This window comes from Rhinatrema bivittatum, chromosome 2, assembly GCF_901001135.1.
Source record: "Rhinatrema bivittatum chromosome 2, aRhiBiv1.1, whole genome shotgun sequence".
NCBI lineage: Eukaryota > Metazoa > Chordata > Amphibia > Gymnophiona > Rhinatrematidae > Rhinatrema > Rhinatrema bivittatum.
This window is the reverse complement of record NC_042616.1, coordinates 352,356,279-352,372,413: the sequence shown is the minus strand read 5'-3', so window position 1 is coordinate 352,372,413 and position 16,135 is coordinate 352,356,279. Positions and strand designations below refer to the sequence as shown.

The window sequence follows — 16,135 nt, the reverse complement described above, 5'->3', positions numbered from 1 at the left end:
TTGCAGACCTCCTCTTCTTCCGCCACTGGTGGGATAGGGTCCACTAGCAGACTCACTGCCCTCCATTTCAGCTGCCAATGAAATGGGAGTGCTTCGGCTGCTTCATGGCCTTCCTCCGCTTCTCGGTCTCTTTTGCCCCCACAAGATGTGCATACTTGGTAGCGCTGGCCCTACCCACAGGCCTATTCCACCTCTGCCGCCGGGTGGGATGGGATCTCCCTGCATCTGTGGGGCCTTTTCTTGGCTGAGCAGGGTGGGATCCCCTGCCCCCTACAGCATGGCACCCAGGGACCTTAGCCCCCGCCTCTCACCCTCCCTCACTACATCATTGATTAGTATAATTAGGTTTAAAAAAGGTTTGGACAACTTCCTATAGAAGTCAATAAACTGTTACTAACCAAGTAGACTTCTCACTGTGGGATAGCAATATAGAATCTATTTACTTCTTGGTAACTTGCCAGGTACTTGTGACCTGCATTGGCCACTTGGAAACAGGATACTGGGCTTGACAGGGCCTCTGTCTGACTCACCATGGCAATTTTTTATGTTCTTATGTGTGTAGTAACACATATGTAACTATTTTATGAATTAGCTTTATCATTTACAATATTTAGCAGGATTTCTTTTAGGTGGGAGGGCTGCATGTCAGGAGTTTTGAATTTTACTCTCTGTACCATTGCCAGTCTCTCTGAAATCCACAAGCCAAACCTGGACTGCCTGTCACTAAGGAAATCAAACTGCCATCAAAATGAGGAAGTCCCTTCAACAAAATAGTTATAAGCTGAAAAGTGAAAGCAAGATTGTAAAAAAAAAAAAAAAAAATCATCAAGCCAGACTATCCTAAAGTGATATAAAAGACATTGGCATAGGAGTACATAACACTTTTAAAAGCATAAAAACTATACGGAAATAAGGATCAGCAAACAGGTTAAAAGTTATGTTACACTAATCCCAGGTGGACCTCTTCAGTTGACCTGCAATGTGCTTGTGGATCTTTATTTCAATATACTTAAAAAGAACACGATGGCCATATCATAGCCCATAAAACAAATTCAATGAAGACGGCACATAACAATAGGCAAAAGCACATCAACAAACCCAGACCCTTAGCTGATTTTTTTTTTTGTTTGTTCTATTCTTTCACAAATGCAAAACTTCAACTCTCTGGAGTAATAGCAACCCTTTCTCTAATGTCACTATCCCCAGAAGGGACTCACCTGGTCCAAGAACCCCAAAAACAACAAGAGGCGCACACGTTGCACAGCCCAACAGGAGCAACGCAAACAGAAAGCGAAAGCACCCGCGTGACTTTGGGATATCACTAGTGAACGACGGCGCGGCCCTTGATAGGAAGGCTTCCAAGCGTACCTGGTCTTTCAAAGTTCCTGGGGCGATTGCATAGCACTCCCCATCGTTTTTGATTCTTAAAGAACTGGCTGTTTGCTGATCTCCATGCCAAGATCCGAGCACGAGATTTGTTTAGGTCAGAAAGGCTGACAAAGTGATGACGTGAGTCACAGCGTCCTGATAGTCTGAGTGCGCGTGCGAGACGGGAAGCGACGTGATTGTTAAAAGAAGGAAGGCGGGCTGCGTCGGTGACGTCACAGAGGCAAAAAAATGTTTACAGAGCAGAGTGAAAAACTTTTCTGGAATTAGGGAGGAGAGGCCGTTTAAAACCGCAGCTGAGGCTCTGAGAATTTTATCTTGTCGGTATTCTGTCTGTGCTGTGCGTATACATCGATACTGGTTAAACTCTCTAAGAGGGCCTGCTAATGAACCAGAGCCTCACTTTACGATTTGCAACGCCTTAGAACCTTGAAAACGTCAGGAGGAAGACACTATCTAATACGGAAACTTTTCAGGCCGAAAAATAGGAATGCTTTCTTCTAATGTGTTTCATCTCTGACTTTTTCCTGCTCTGCAAGGGCTTTCGGAGTTCCTCTAGAAAGCCGGTTTTCTCTTAGTATTGTATGTCCTAAATAGATTGTCAAGGACTGAAATTTTCTGGACATTACAAATTGTAGGTGTTGCAAATAACAATCATTCTGGTATTGTACTGGAAACTTGGATAATATGGCTCTTATTTTATTAGTCAGTTATTCAAGGGCTAGTGCCCCATGTGCGAGCCCGCCGCTAATGGCGCCACCGGGCACCGGAGCGCATCCCGCTCCCCTATTGCAGCAAAAGGGTTTCCGGGGGTGTTGGGAATGAGAGAGTAAGGCATTCTGACACAATATCTATGACATCATTTATTAATGTGACATCATGGTAATATACGTTATTTATAGAAAGTTATTTACATACCACATGATTGCATATGCCATCCAGCACCCTTTGTGTCATCAGCCTTGTATCGAGGAGTCGTCAGGTCAGCAAAGGCAAGAAGGGGGTTTTCAGTGTCCAGCACTCTATATGTCTATAGAGGCAATATCTCCTACTCCCGCCGGACACTGGAAAGTCCTGCTCTTTTATACTGTGCCGTAAACAAGTGTGCGTGCGAGAGAGAAATGATTGATCACTATCCCCCCATGTTATGTGTCAACAGTTGCTACTGCCCACTCGGACTCATCCTGTCCCTGGCATATAGGCGGTTGATCAGACTGCCTTATTCCTGACAGGGAGCCAGAAAGCTGAGCTGCACAACCTGTTTAACAAGAACATGTTTATCCTACACTCCACCCTTGATCAATCATTCTCCAATGCAGGCACCACTGCATGCGAAGCCACTGTAGTGGTATATTTACTTTGACGTGCTATTTTATGCACTCGATAAGTAAGATAATATGTACACATTAGGCACAGGAGGCATACACACATTACAATAAGGATAGGATGAAAAATCCAATTCAGAGTCACTGTGGCAGTAGAGGAACGTCCGAAAAACAAATCCCACCAAGAATGAGAGGTGTCTTTTATCAATTGTGTAAATGTAGTAGGAGTTCCTTGGCAAAGTCCCTCGAAGCAGGGCACCAGTTACGGCAATGTCCACATGTCTCAGGGTCTGTTTCAATGAATCTGAGGTATTCAAACCTTTTGCAGTTTAGTCAAATCCAACAATGGTGTCTTAAAGAATGATAAGTTCAACTTTACCCCCAATTTATTTATTTATTTTTATTTTTAATTTTTATATACCGAGGTTCTTATAGAGACTATAAATCACTCCGGTTTACATATAACGATAAACTGCCCAACAGAGATAAGGGGGCTTTACATAGAACAGTGGTACATATGGAACATTATAACTGGATGACAATTTAACATAATGATGATAATGACCAATTGCGCGTCAGCGATGTCCATTGGTGGTAAATAATATTGTCGAGAACCAAAAGTAAACCAAGTAACATTATACAGGCATCCTGTAAAGTCAAATTATATACACATACAGTTTCAGGGAATGGAATTATGAAACCAGTTACATTATCAGGTAATATTAGAAGACTACAGTGTGCCAAAGGTTGCTGCAACGAGCAATCATCGGGTAATGTGGAATACATTAATGTGGTGAATAAAACGGAAAATGTCATAATGCCTCTGTATCGCTCCATGGTGAGACCGCACCTTGAATACTGTGTACAATTCTGGTCGACGCATCTCAAAAAAGATATAATTGCGATGGAGAAGGTACAGAGAAGGGCTACCAAAATGATAAGGGGAATGGAACAACTCCCCTATGAGGAAAGACTAAAGAGGTTAGGACTTTTCAGCTTGGAGAAGAGACGACTGAGGGGGGATATGATAGAGGTGTTTAAAATCATGAGAGGTCTAGAACGGGTTGATGTGAATCGGTTATTTACTCTTTCGGATAGTAGAAAGACTAGAGGGCACTCCATGAAGTTAGCATGGGGCACATTTAAAACTAATCGGAGAAAGTTCTTTTTTACTCAACGCACAATTAAACTCTGGAATTTGTTGCCAGAGGATGTGGTTAGTGCAGTTAGTATAGCTGTGTTTAAAAAAGGATTGGATAAGTTCTTGGAGGAGAAGTCCATTACCTGCTATTAAGTTCACTTAGAGAATAGCCACTGCCATTAGCAATGGTAACATGGAATAGACTTAGTTTTTGGGTACTTGCCAGGTTCTTATGGCCTGGATTGGCCACTGTTGGAAACAGGATGCTGGGCTTGATGGACCCTTGGTCTGACCCAGTATGGCATGTTCTTATGTTCTTATGTTCTTATCCCATTAGTCTAGGGGTACATATTGTATTGTCAATAGTGTGATTATTGGTGGTCCGTATCCAATTGTTAGTATGCAAAACTTGTATTAGCACACTTCCTCTTTCAGGAAGATAGACTGGGAAAGGAAGTGATGTAAATTTACATACAGTATCTGTTAATGTATTGGAGGCGTTATAAAATGTGATTCGGCCTGTACACCAATTTGTGTCGCATATCGTATACTGTGGCAGCCAGCCTACAGGATATGGGTATGGTACATATGATTGGAACAATTCCTTCCCAATAGGAGAAATACTCATGTATAGTTTGGTTTGTATCATCTCTATCTGTTGTTGTAGATACAAAGCTTGCATATGGGATTGTGTCCAATTAACAAATGCAGTCAGATTATGTCCCATTTCCCAAGTGGCATTCCACCCTTCTATAACCAAATCATTATTTAAATGCAAATACTTCTGCACATACTGTTGCATGTGTGCGGAGTCGGGAATCCAATTTGCAATAATATTAGTGATGAGGCCGGTATCCCCTCCAGTCGTGGCAATTCTGTTCGCTAATACCTCCTTGTCCATAGTATTTAATGCTCCCATTCTTGTACCCAATCCTCCCAATCGTGTATCATACCATGCTCGTTTATATTGTGTAAGTTTGGGTCGGTGGGGAAATGTTATATTAAATTTCAACACATGTTTTGTAACATATGGTATAAAAGGAGTGCATGTCTCAGGGAATCGGACCACCAGCTGGAAATGACTAGTAACTTCTTTTATAGGTAGCATCATCCAAAAGTACCCAAAGCGGACCCGATTTGTAATTACAGTAGCATTTTCACATACTAGCACCCAGTCATTAATACTAGTAAGTGTCATATTGAGTGATTGGATTGGGGTGGAATTGCATATCTTCTCCTTCCACATAGCTCGGGTATATTGTAGACAAGGAGCCAAATAGTTACGACACTTATGGCGGTGTAACTGGCTATAGAAAACTGATCCCCGATGTGATACTGGACGAGTAATCTAGTGATTTTGTCCTGTGTTGTCTTTGCTTTCACTACTTTTGCAGTTGTGGTGATGTTCCAAACCACACAAGCATCGTATGCTTTACATGTGAAATTATCCTGCGTCCGAGAGGAGGTGCTGTTCTTCCACTTGATAGTCCCCCATCCGGAGGTTACTTCTATAGGCTGATATAGGGTGTGCACCATACCAATGATGGCAAAGAGGTTGATCACCATAAACGGGAGGTGCAAGCCAACCTGTAGCGAGAGAACACATCATTAGTTATTCCCTTAGATTACATCGGATACTGGGTACCTGTATCCAATGTTCATCTCCTTCTGGTAGTACAGTCAGTACTGCATCTTTGCCAACAGCTAAAATTTCACCTTTCCTAGGTTCTCTATGAGGTGTGAAGATCCATATTTTAGCTCCTGAATGTAGTTTACTTGGATTGGAGGTGCTTCCAAAGGCACCTTGTCCTCGGGGAGTGGAATTGGGAATTCCCCATACCATTTGGTCTGTTACATAGGGAATAATAATCAATTGTACCATTTTGGTTTGGGCAGGAACGTAAATTTCTTTATTCGTTAAGTTGTGATACAGTACATATATGGGACCACGGTAGTCAGAATCAATGATTCCCCCCAATACAGTTATGCCTTGTTTTGCCCAACTAGATCGAATACATAGCAATCCGAAATGTTGCTTAGGGATGCTGCACCCTATCTGTAAATCATACAATAAAGATTCATGGGGAGGTATCACTATAGCGGGTGGGATTGGTTACATCATATCCCCGCAGTTTCATAACTATTTTGGCGGGGCAATTCAACGTTTTCCCGAAGCCATAGCCCAGCAAATGATATTCGGATCTGAGTAGAAGCGGGTTCCTGATTATATAACTTCTGGAAATGAGTCTTTCCATCCTTTTTTAAAGGTCTACTATTTAGCAGCTGTAGAGCTGTGGACAATACAAATTTCCACCCCTTCATGGTGGCAGATTTTGTAAGAGAGCGTAACATATTTTTTAATAACCCATTCATACGCTCAATAAGGCCGACAGCTTTTGGATAATATGGAATGTGAAAGATCCATTCAATGTAGTTGTCTCTAGCCATATTGCTGCACTAAGTTACCATAAAGTGAGTCCCTCTATCGCTCTGAACTTGTTTTGGTATTCCATAATACCGACTCATTTCATTTAAAAGTTTTAACGTAGCTTTCTGATTAGCCTCTGGTGCAGGCACAGCCATCATGATTCCACTAAATGTATCTACTGCCGTACATAAATATACATCTCCTCCACATTTTCGTAAAGGGCCTATAAAATCTATTTGCCAAATAGTGGCAGGACTTAACCACGATGGATATGCCCCTGCTCAATAGCTTGTGGTGACCTTGGATGTGTCAACTGACAATATTCACATTGTGTCAGTATGTTTTGAAAATCAGGGAGGGATCCTGGTATCCCTCTGGCTTGGGCCCACCTGTGAGTAGCTTCCGCCCCCCAAGTGGCCACTTTTTTCGTGTGCCCATTTCCATAGCCCCTGCTCGTTTGTGGTCGTGACACTGGCTCGGAATTTTGCGTGTTTATCTGAAATGGACTTGTACAGATTAGATAAAGAAACATCTTTCACATGTGCGTCTACATGGAACACTGTAACATGCTTTTTGTGACACTCAGCCCAGATTTTTTGCCAAATGTCAGCGCCCCATACCGGGCGGTGATATATCTTCCATTGATCTTATGCCATTTTGGCATCCACTGAGTCATTCCTTTCATGACTGCCCAACTGTCAGTATAAATGTGGCAATCCGTTTCCCCTTTTTGTAAAGCCATCCATATGGCATAAAGTTCCGCAAACTGGCTAGATTTGCCTTTCCCTTCGTCCTGACTTACTTCGTTTGTATGGGGATTATACACTACAGCCTTCCATAATCGCTCAGTTCCCTTCATTCTAGCTGAACCGTCTGTAAACCAAGCATGTAACTGCTGTTCTTTGGGTAATTGGTCGAATGGTACCCCGGTAGTAACCGGAGAAAGAGGAATATCCAATGTTTCTATCTGTTCTTTTTCTTGATTAATAGGAATTTCCACTACCTGTTCATGGAGCATGGAGTGCCCAGCCAAGCCTGATTTCGCCCTGTCCTGGATATACCATTTCCATTTTACAATGGAAGCTTCTTGCGCACACCCTATCCGATGGGTATGTGGGGTGCTGTGTACCCACTGCATAATTGGGATTAAAGGGTGCATGAGGATTTCATGGTTCTGAGTTAATTGGTCCGTGTCTAACAAAGCCCAGTAACATGCTAGTAACTGCTTCTCAAAGGCTGAATACTGCCATGCAGCATCAGGTAATTTCCTGCTCCAAAACCCTAACGGTACTCATTTACCATCTTGTTTCTGCCACAGACTCCAGTCCGCATGGCAAGATGAAAATGAAACTTGTAATTCTACTGGCCCCTCCCTGATAGGCCATAAGTCTAATGCTGTTTGGATAGCGACCTTAGCCTGATCAAAAGCATCTTGTTGTAATTGTCCCCATTCGAATTTTTCCTTTTTTCAAGTGACTTTATACAATGGGGACAATATTTGCCCCAAATATGGAATATGCTGTCGCCAGAATCCAAATAGTCCTATAAACTTCTGGGCTTCTTTTTGATTCCGCGGCGGGGAAAACAACAATATCTTATCCTTTACTTTTGGTAAGATTTCTCTTTTACCATTCGACCACTGTATCCCCAAAAATTTCACAGTGTTGCTAGGTCCTTGTATTTTATTCTTGTTAATTTTCCAACCTCTGTTCTCCATATTTTCTACTACTTGTGCTAGAGCTATCGCTACTTGCTCTTCTGTATCCCCTAATATATCATCAATGTAATGAGTTAATTGTATGTCTTTTGGACAATCATACCTTTCTAAATCTTCTGCCATCCTCCGGTGACATATGGTAGGGCTATATAAGTATCCCTGAGGTAGTCTAGTGAAGGTATACTGTCATCCTTCCCACGTGAAGGCAAATTGTTCTTGGTTTTCTTTACAGATAGGAATTGTGAAAAAAGCATTTGCTAAATCAATTACGGCGTACCACTTCCCCGAATGTTGCTGTATCTGCTCTACCAATGTTACAATATCGGGGACCGCAGCAGTCAGAGGGTCCGAATTTTTGTTCAAAGCCCTGTAATCTACTGTCATTCTCCACGAACCATCTGATTTCTTCACTGGCCAGATGGGATTATTCCAACCGCTAGTGGTTAGAGACGTTTAAACAGAAGGCAGAACATTATCAGACGGTGGCCGAACGAGCCGCTGTGCGGGTAGCACAACACAAATATAGAAAACGAAGAGGAAGAGTAAATCATTCTAAAATACGAGCATGTATTATGAAAGATGACTGGGATCCAGAGATATGGGACGGGGACATATGGGACTCTACGGACAGTGAGGAGGAGGCAGTAATACCCCCTCCCCCCGTAGAGCAAGCCTGTCCCATAGTCAGGCGTAAATTAAAGCAGACCAGCGATGGTAGAGCTATAGAACAGGAGGGCACACAAGTAATGGAGGACTTCACCCAACAAGAAGTAAGTGGGATATTGGATCGCATGGGGCAAAAACCAGGAGAACCTATTGACCGCTGGCTAGTGAGATTATATGAATCGGGGGCAGGAGACATTATGATTGATCAAAAAGATGTTAATTCACTATGATTTCTACCGATCCTGAGGTAAGGGCAGCTATCAGAACAGTAGTTTGGCAAGGGGACATGACGGACTTGTTTCGAGTAGTTGCCGCTGCCACTAAAACAAGGTATAGCACTGTATTAGATTGGCCCGTCAGTAACAAACCATTATATAATATGCATGATATCATACAGCGTATCAAAGAAATTACCATGCAAACATGGTGTCTGAGGAATTTGCAGGGAGATTTCCTGGACCTACCCATGCCCGGTACGGCTCAGGCAGAGATTATGCGTACTGTAATCCCGGCACACAGGTCCATTATGTTGACCTTGCTATTAAATACGGCTGGGAAGAAAATTGGAGATTTGATTCGGGCAATCAGAGAGGTCCTAGATTTAGGGATACAAGAGCGCAATGATACGACTTTCACATTTAAAGGCAAAGTATGTGACAGAGGAGAAGGTATTTGAACGAGATACATGGATCTCCGAAACTGTGATACGGACGCACGGGTGTCAAGGAGAGATATGTTTGCAGCACTGATAGCTGCTGGAGTGGCTAAAGAGAAAATAGATGGTATTCCAACCAAAGACATGTATAAATTGTATCTGCAAAAATGCAAGGGTAAACAAAAGAAAGTTTACGCGGAAAGGGAGGAAGACGGGGGAAAAGTGTTACTAACAAAGATGAACCAATTGTTGCAAGAGAAAAAAGAGCAAGAGGTAAATGCTACAAATCCCTTCATAAACGAGTATGAGGGGTTAATAAACATGTGGGTAAAGGTGAACCAGCAGATGTAGTGTATTTGGATTTTCAGAAGGCATTTGACAAAGTACCTCATGAGAGGCTTCTAAGAAAACTAAAAAGTCATGGAATAGGAGGCGATGTCCTTTTGTGGATTACAAACTGGTTAAAAGACAGGAAACAGAGAGTAGGATTAAATGGTCAATTTTCTCAGTGGAAAAGGGTAAACAGTGGAGTGCCTCAGGGATCTGTACTTGGACCGGTGCTTTTCAATATATATATAAATGATCTGGAAAGGAATATGACGAGTGAGGTTATCAAATTTGTGGATGATACAAAATTATTCAGAGCAGTTAAATCATAAGCGGATTGTGATACATTACAGGAGGACATTGCAAGTCTGGAAGATTGGGCATCCAAATGGAAGATGAAATTTAATGTGGACAAGTGCAAGGTGTTGCATATAGGGAAAAATAACCCTTGCTGTAGTTACACGATGTTAGGTTCCATATTAGGAGCCACCACCCAGGAAAAAGATCTAGGCATCATAGTGAATAATACATTAAAATCGTCAGCTCAGTGTGCTGCAGCAGTCAAAAAAGCAAACAGAATGTTAGGAATTATTAGGAAGGGAATGGTTAATAAAACAAAAAATGTCATAATGCCTCTATATCGTTCCATGGTGAGACCGCACCTTGAATACTGTGTACAATTCTGGTCGCTGCATCTCAAAAAAAAGATATTGTTGCGATGGAGAAGGTACAGAGAAGGGCAACCAAAATGATAAAGGGGATGGAACAGCTCCCCTATGAGGAAAGGCTGAAGAGGTTAGGGCTGTTCAGCTTGGAGAAGAGACGGCTGAGGGGGGATATGATAGAGATCTTTAAGATCATGAGAGGTCTTGAATGAGTAGATGTGAATCTGTTACTTACACTTTTGAATAATAGGACTAGGCGGCATTCCATGAAGTTAGCAAGTAGCACATTTAAGACTAATCGGAGAAAATTCTTTTTCACTCAATGCACAATAAAGCTCTGGAATTTGTTGCCAGAGGATGTGGTTAGTGCAGTTAGTGTAGCTGGGTTCAAAAAAGGTTTGGATAAGTTCTTGGAGGAGAAGTCCATTGACGGCTATTAATCAAGTTTAGTTAGGGAATAGCCACTGCTATTAATTGCATCAGTAGCATGGGATCTTCTTAGTGTTTGGGTAATTGTCAGGTTCTTGTGGCCTGGTTTGGTATCTGTTGGAAACAGGATGCTGGGCTTGATGGACCCTTGGTCTGACCCAGCATGGCAATTTCTTATGTTCTTATGGTGGGTGAGAGAACAGGATACTCTGACTGTTCTGCTGTCAGTCGACGCAGAAAGGCCTTCAATATTGTCCATTTCTATTTAGCACACTACAGAAATTAAACTTTGGCCCGTATTTCCTAAATTGCTTACAGCAATTATATACTGACCCTAAGGCCCAAGTGAAAGTTAATGGGACATATTCAGAGGCTTTTCCCATCAAAAGGGGGGACGAGTCAAGGCTGTCCTCCATCTCCGTTATTGTTTGCATTATTTTTAGAACCTCTGGCCATTAAGGTCCAAACTAATAACAAGATCTAGGGTATCACAATCGGAGGCAATGCCTATAAAATGTCAATGTTTGCCGATGATGTTTTGTTCACTTTGCCGAATCCAGCTCATACCCTACATGAAACATTGATTGAATTGCAGAAATTCAGTAGCGTGTCAGGTTGAAAACTTAATGTGGAAAAATCCGAAATTTTAAACATCTCTGTCCCTATCAAAGAACTTACCACTTTAAAGTCTTTGTTTCCATTTCAGTTGTCTCACAAGAAAATTAAATAGGGGTTTATATAAGCAAAGATCCCAACGAGCTTTTTCAATTAAACTACCCACCACTTATTTAAAAGTTCTTCTGAGATTTAGATCGGTGGTCTGAACTCTATCTTTCCTGGTTTGGCAGAATATCCTCAATAAAAATGAACGTACTACCCTATTTAGGATATCTATTTCAATCTTTACCCATACCTATCTCTACTGCGATTCTTAAAAAGTTGCAACAGATGATTTTCTCATAGACCCCCAAGAATATCCCAAACTGTTATGTATCGATCCAGACTGAGGGGAGGGTTAGGAGTGCCCAGTTTACAGTGGTATTAAATGGCGGCTCAACTTAGAGCGGCTCTTGATTGGCATCGAAAAGGGGAGCAAAAACAATGGGGGGTTATTGAACAGTCATTAGTAGGCAAAATGCCACTCCTGGCCCTCCTCTGGCTGCCTCAAAGGTCATGGTTTCCATTACGACATATCCCACTACCGGTTAAAACCACTATCACAACTTGGGAGACATGGAAGAGCTATATAATGGAGGAACGGAAATATTTTTATAGCTCCAGCATGGCCGCTAATGCCTTTTTATCTACAGGAGGCCAGCTGAAATCTTTTAGATCCTGGGAAGCAAAAGGTATTGGCTGTCTGGGCACAGGGAGCAATGATTCCCTTTCAATCATTACAGGAGCAATATCAGTTGCCACCGAGTGATGTTTTTGTATACCTTCAGGTTCGACACCTTTTCCTGACAGAGGGAATTAGCCGAGAACTGGGGATGGGCAAAACACAAATGGAGCACTGGTGTGATCGTGCAGATACTTTTAAGAGGGCGATATCACAGCTTTATAACTTTATTAATAAAGATCCTCCGGCTAAACTGATATATATGAAAGCCTGGGAGGTCGATATTCTTAGACCTTTATCTGAAGACACCTGGGATTCCATTTTTATGGTTACAAAGAAGGGATCCCTAAACACTCCTCTAGCAGAAAATTGTTATAAGATCTTATTTAGATGGTATTATTCCCCAGATCGACTCCATAAATTTGCGGCCACAAATGACCCTCTCTATTGGAAGGGCCATAAACAGATAGGCACTTTCTACCATATATGGTGGACCTGTCCTAAAGTAGCCTCCTTTTGGGCTTACATTACTCAAATTTTAAATCAAATTTTTGGGGAAGAGATATTCCTGGCTCCTGAGAATGCTCTCTTGAACTTACCTGTAGATATCCCATCGGATAAACGGAAGTTTGCTCACCTTATTATTATTGCTGCTCGTTGCGAGCTGGCTATGCTGTGGAGATCCGATAATTTGCCCTCCGAAGGCAGTTTGCGGACGAAATTATACAAGCTTTGGATGATTTACACGCGGATAGAAAACTTAAAAAAAATCAAACCAGAGGCACCTGAAGATATGGCACCCTCTTGAGAATTGGTTATCCAATTGATATTATATATGTATATTATAATATAATATTATCGTATGCCTGTCTCCTTTATAGAAAGGGTTATTTGTTTTCCTTATCATGCTTTTCTTGACATTGTGTTTCCAATATTTCTACGTTCCTTACTCTTATCTACCACACACTCAATGGACTATGCTGACGAGATACAGCAATGGGGGAGGGAGGGGGGTGGGAATTTTGGGGAGGGGGAGGGGAATAACTGGTACTGCCGACTTGTATATCAAATTAAGGAACGACACAACTACAGCTGTTATATTTACTAGTTTATTGTTTCTGTATTCATACTGTTGGATATTGTAATGCATATGAAAAATTAATAAAGTATAAATAATAAAAAAAAAAGAACATGCTGTATGCCTTGCCGCACAATGTCTTAGTCATCTCTGAATGAGTTTATTCTCTCTATATTAATAAAATGAAATTCCTCTGAATAAAGTATGCCATTACATTTTTCTAAATCACGGCTCTACCTTCTCACAAATTGCACTGGTTCATTTTCTGCAGATGCATTTTCAGAGGAGTCTGATATACAATTATTTACCAAACCCTCTGAACCATCGTCATCAGTACAATTATCTAAGGCCATGCTTTCTCATTCTTTCTCTACTGTGTCACTGTACACTAGTCCCCTCTCTCTGAGGTTCTCACAGTTTTTTCTTTTGGAAATAGGTTCTTTTGTATCATTTTCATGGTCTAAAAATTAAAAATAATAAAAAAAAATTAACATGGGAGTCATACTTTTTATTGATTTTACAATACTTTAAGAAGAATTTTGTAAAGCTATAACAGAGTAAATGCTTACTATTATGCTTGTCTTTTGGTTTCTTGTATGGTCTTTCATCAGATTTCTTTGGCTGCTCTTGGTCTGTTATGTAAAAAACACATGGAAATATCTTTTCATTTACACAGCTGAGAACTAATTGGAGGTTTGCTTGTATAGATATAGAAATAAAAAATGATTCATTACCTTCTTTCGGTTCCCTCTCTGTTAAGATGTCGCTGTCTTTTCTTTTTCTTTTGGAAATTTGCCCCTTTAATATTTTCTTGGTCTAAAAAAACCCCCACAAAAACCAAAACACGGAGTCACATATGCTTTTAATGTCTTTGCAAAAAGCTCTCTGCTTCGATGAAGGTTGTAGAGGAAAAGAGGCATTTGAATTAATGGGCAGCAAACATAACTTTTTACAGTCTGGGGGTTCTGAGGGAAACATTAAGAAAAAAAATGCGTCTTACCTTCATTTGTATTATTATTGTCAGAAATGTCATGGCTTTTTTTTTTTTTTTTTTTTTGTTTTTGCTCTGTCTTGCAGCAACCAGGCTGCTGGTCTGTGCTCAACACACTGTATCTGTTCTTGTAATATGTTCTTGTTCTAGCAATAAAAAGAAAACAGACACACACTTTTCTATTTGGAGGTTTGCTTGTTTAGATATAAAAATAAAAAAATGATTCATTACCTTTATTCAGGTCCCTCTCTGTTAAGATCTCGCTGTCTTTTCTTTTTCTTTTGGAAATATGCCCCTTTATAATATTTTCTTGGTCTATTTTCATCTGCACTCCTCTTCCTGCAATCATTCACAAGCAGTTTTGTGTACTGTTGTATCAACTTCTGTTTCAGCATCCTTCAGAAGGACCCTTAGCTTATGACCCCTCTTTAGTTTTGGCTGCTGCTCACTTTCCATTTCCAGCCATTTAGGCGTCTCATACAAATCCATTATTTTATTTTCAGGATCACAAACCTAAAACTTTTCATGAACAGCTACTGCCCTTTTGGCTGGAGATTATGTTCTCATGTGACCTCTGTCATGTGCTTACTTCTACATCTGGTCATGCAAGTCTGGGCATGCCCATGCAAATTTCATTCCATGCAGCCCATCACCTTTTGTTTCTTTTAAAATGTATCCTAGAATTTCTGGTCACTGTCTCATTACTTGTTTTAGCAGCCTGAAAAAGAGGATTTATTCTACCAAAATTACCTACAGCGCTTGGTTCATAATAAATTTTATTTAAGATCTGCTTGTGCATGGTTCTTTTGTATGGCTGAAAACACAGAGGTCTGTTTTTTAAAAGAAAACTAAATACTTGTTTTATTAAATTTTGCAGTCCCCCAACTTCTAACATACAACAACCTGTTAATTATCCTTTTAAGCATACCTCAAAGGATCTGCTCAAATTTCACTCTAGAAGGAAAGGGGCCATTGAGCATGTGTATCTACAGTGAGGGTGAAGGAGTCTGAACGCTTCAACCTGACAAAGGACTTCATGTACCAGAATTCCCTGCTTCATGACGGGTTTACTTACAGTCTGCAATACAGCTGTAATTAGGACATTGAGAAACTCTCTGTCAGCACATTGCACATTTTCATTTTTTTTGGCTTCGCTGTTCTTATTCTCTGATAAGCTTTCACTGCTGTAACCTAGAATAGAACAATGGATGTATTATGTGAAGGGCTGTATTACTGCAGACTCGCGAATTCCTTTCCAGAACTGCAAGTCCCAGCAGCCTCTCCTGCAGAACATGGGAGAAGTTTCACGAAAGTTCCAGGGTGTCTAGGGAGGGGGTCAGTAGCCCCTTCAGCCGGAATATGCTCGCTCAGCAGTGCTTAGAACGCATGTGTAAAAGATAAGAACTGTAAAGTGCATAAGAGTCTGCTCCTGAAGGGGAGGAGCATGCAGTTGTACTGAGCCTTTGTCTTAGCTGCATCTTGCTGGTAATAAAAGTCTATCTTTACGGATCAGTTGTCTGGGCCTCCTTACTGACTAAAAAGAGACGGTTACATTTGGCGAGCCTCAGCCAGGAGGTACCGGGGACGCTATTTTAGCCCCCCAGTTGGTCCAGGAGATTTTGTGGCGGAGTGATCCCCCAGACTTGCCTGGTGAGTGGCCACCGCTGAGTTCAGTGATCAGGTATCTGAGGGGGTCATTCCACGGAGATCCTCTGAGACCTTTGGGCTGGTGATCCGGGAAGAAGGCTTTCATGACGATCGGAAGAACCCTGCAGGCGAGTATTATGGGAACAGTGAAATAAGTGAAGAATAGATAAAAGAGTAACAAGTAACCGGTCCATCCCCGGCGGACCGAGGGGGCCTTGATCACACCCCACGCAGTGTGTTAGTAGGAATTACGTTCCGAAGACCACGCGCATGAAAAGGAGAAAAATACAAGTGAAGCATACGATAGTGGGGATAGGTTTCTTGTTGTGTGAAAGAGAGTG

General features: G+C 41.4%; 1 protein-coding gene and 1 long non-coding RNA gene across 4 annotated transcripts in view; one reads left to right on the top strand and one right to left on the bottom strand.

Annotated features, from left to right (window-relative positions):
• The window catches only part of LOC115084695, a 40,587-nt gene extending 25,314 nt beyond the window's left edge, over positions 1 to 15,273 (top strand). The window contains exon 3 of the long non-coding RNA XR_003854631.1: positions 15,071 to 15,273. This is a non-coding gene — a long non-coding RNA (uncharacterized LOC115084695). The remainder of the gene's footprint in view (positions 1 to 15,070) is intronic.
• LOC115084693 lies at positions 4,172 to 14,683 on the bottom strand. Of its 3 annotated transcripts, XM_029589908.1 has the most exons (5): positions 14,379 to 14,683; positions 14,157 to 14,293; positions 13,891 to 13,972; positions 13,726 to 13,788; positions 4,172 to 5,439 (listed from the first exon to the last, which is right to left on the bottom strand). In XM_029589908.1, exon 5 carries the CDS (start codon positions 5,096 to 5,098, stop codon positions 4,178 to 4,180), a length of 921 nt encoding a protein of 306 aa, XP_029445768.1. In that variant the 5' UTR covers positions 5,099 to 5,439; positions 13,726 to 13,788; positions 13,891 to 13,972; positions 14,157 to 14,293; positions 14,379 to 14,683; the 3' UTR covers positions 4,172 to 4,177. The 3 variants fall into 3 exon arrangements, with proteins under 3 accessions (XP_029445768.1, XP_029445769.1, XP_029445770.1); XM_029589909.1 differs by having other exon boundaries at positions 14,157 to 14,683; XM_029589910.1 differs by lacking the exon at positions 4,172 to 5,439 and adding an exon at positions 13,195 to 13,616 and having other exon boundaries at positions 14,157 to 14,683.
• Positions 15,274 to 16,135: the final 862 nt, after the last annotated feature.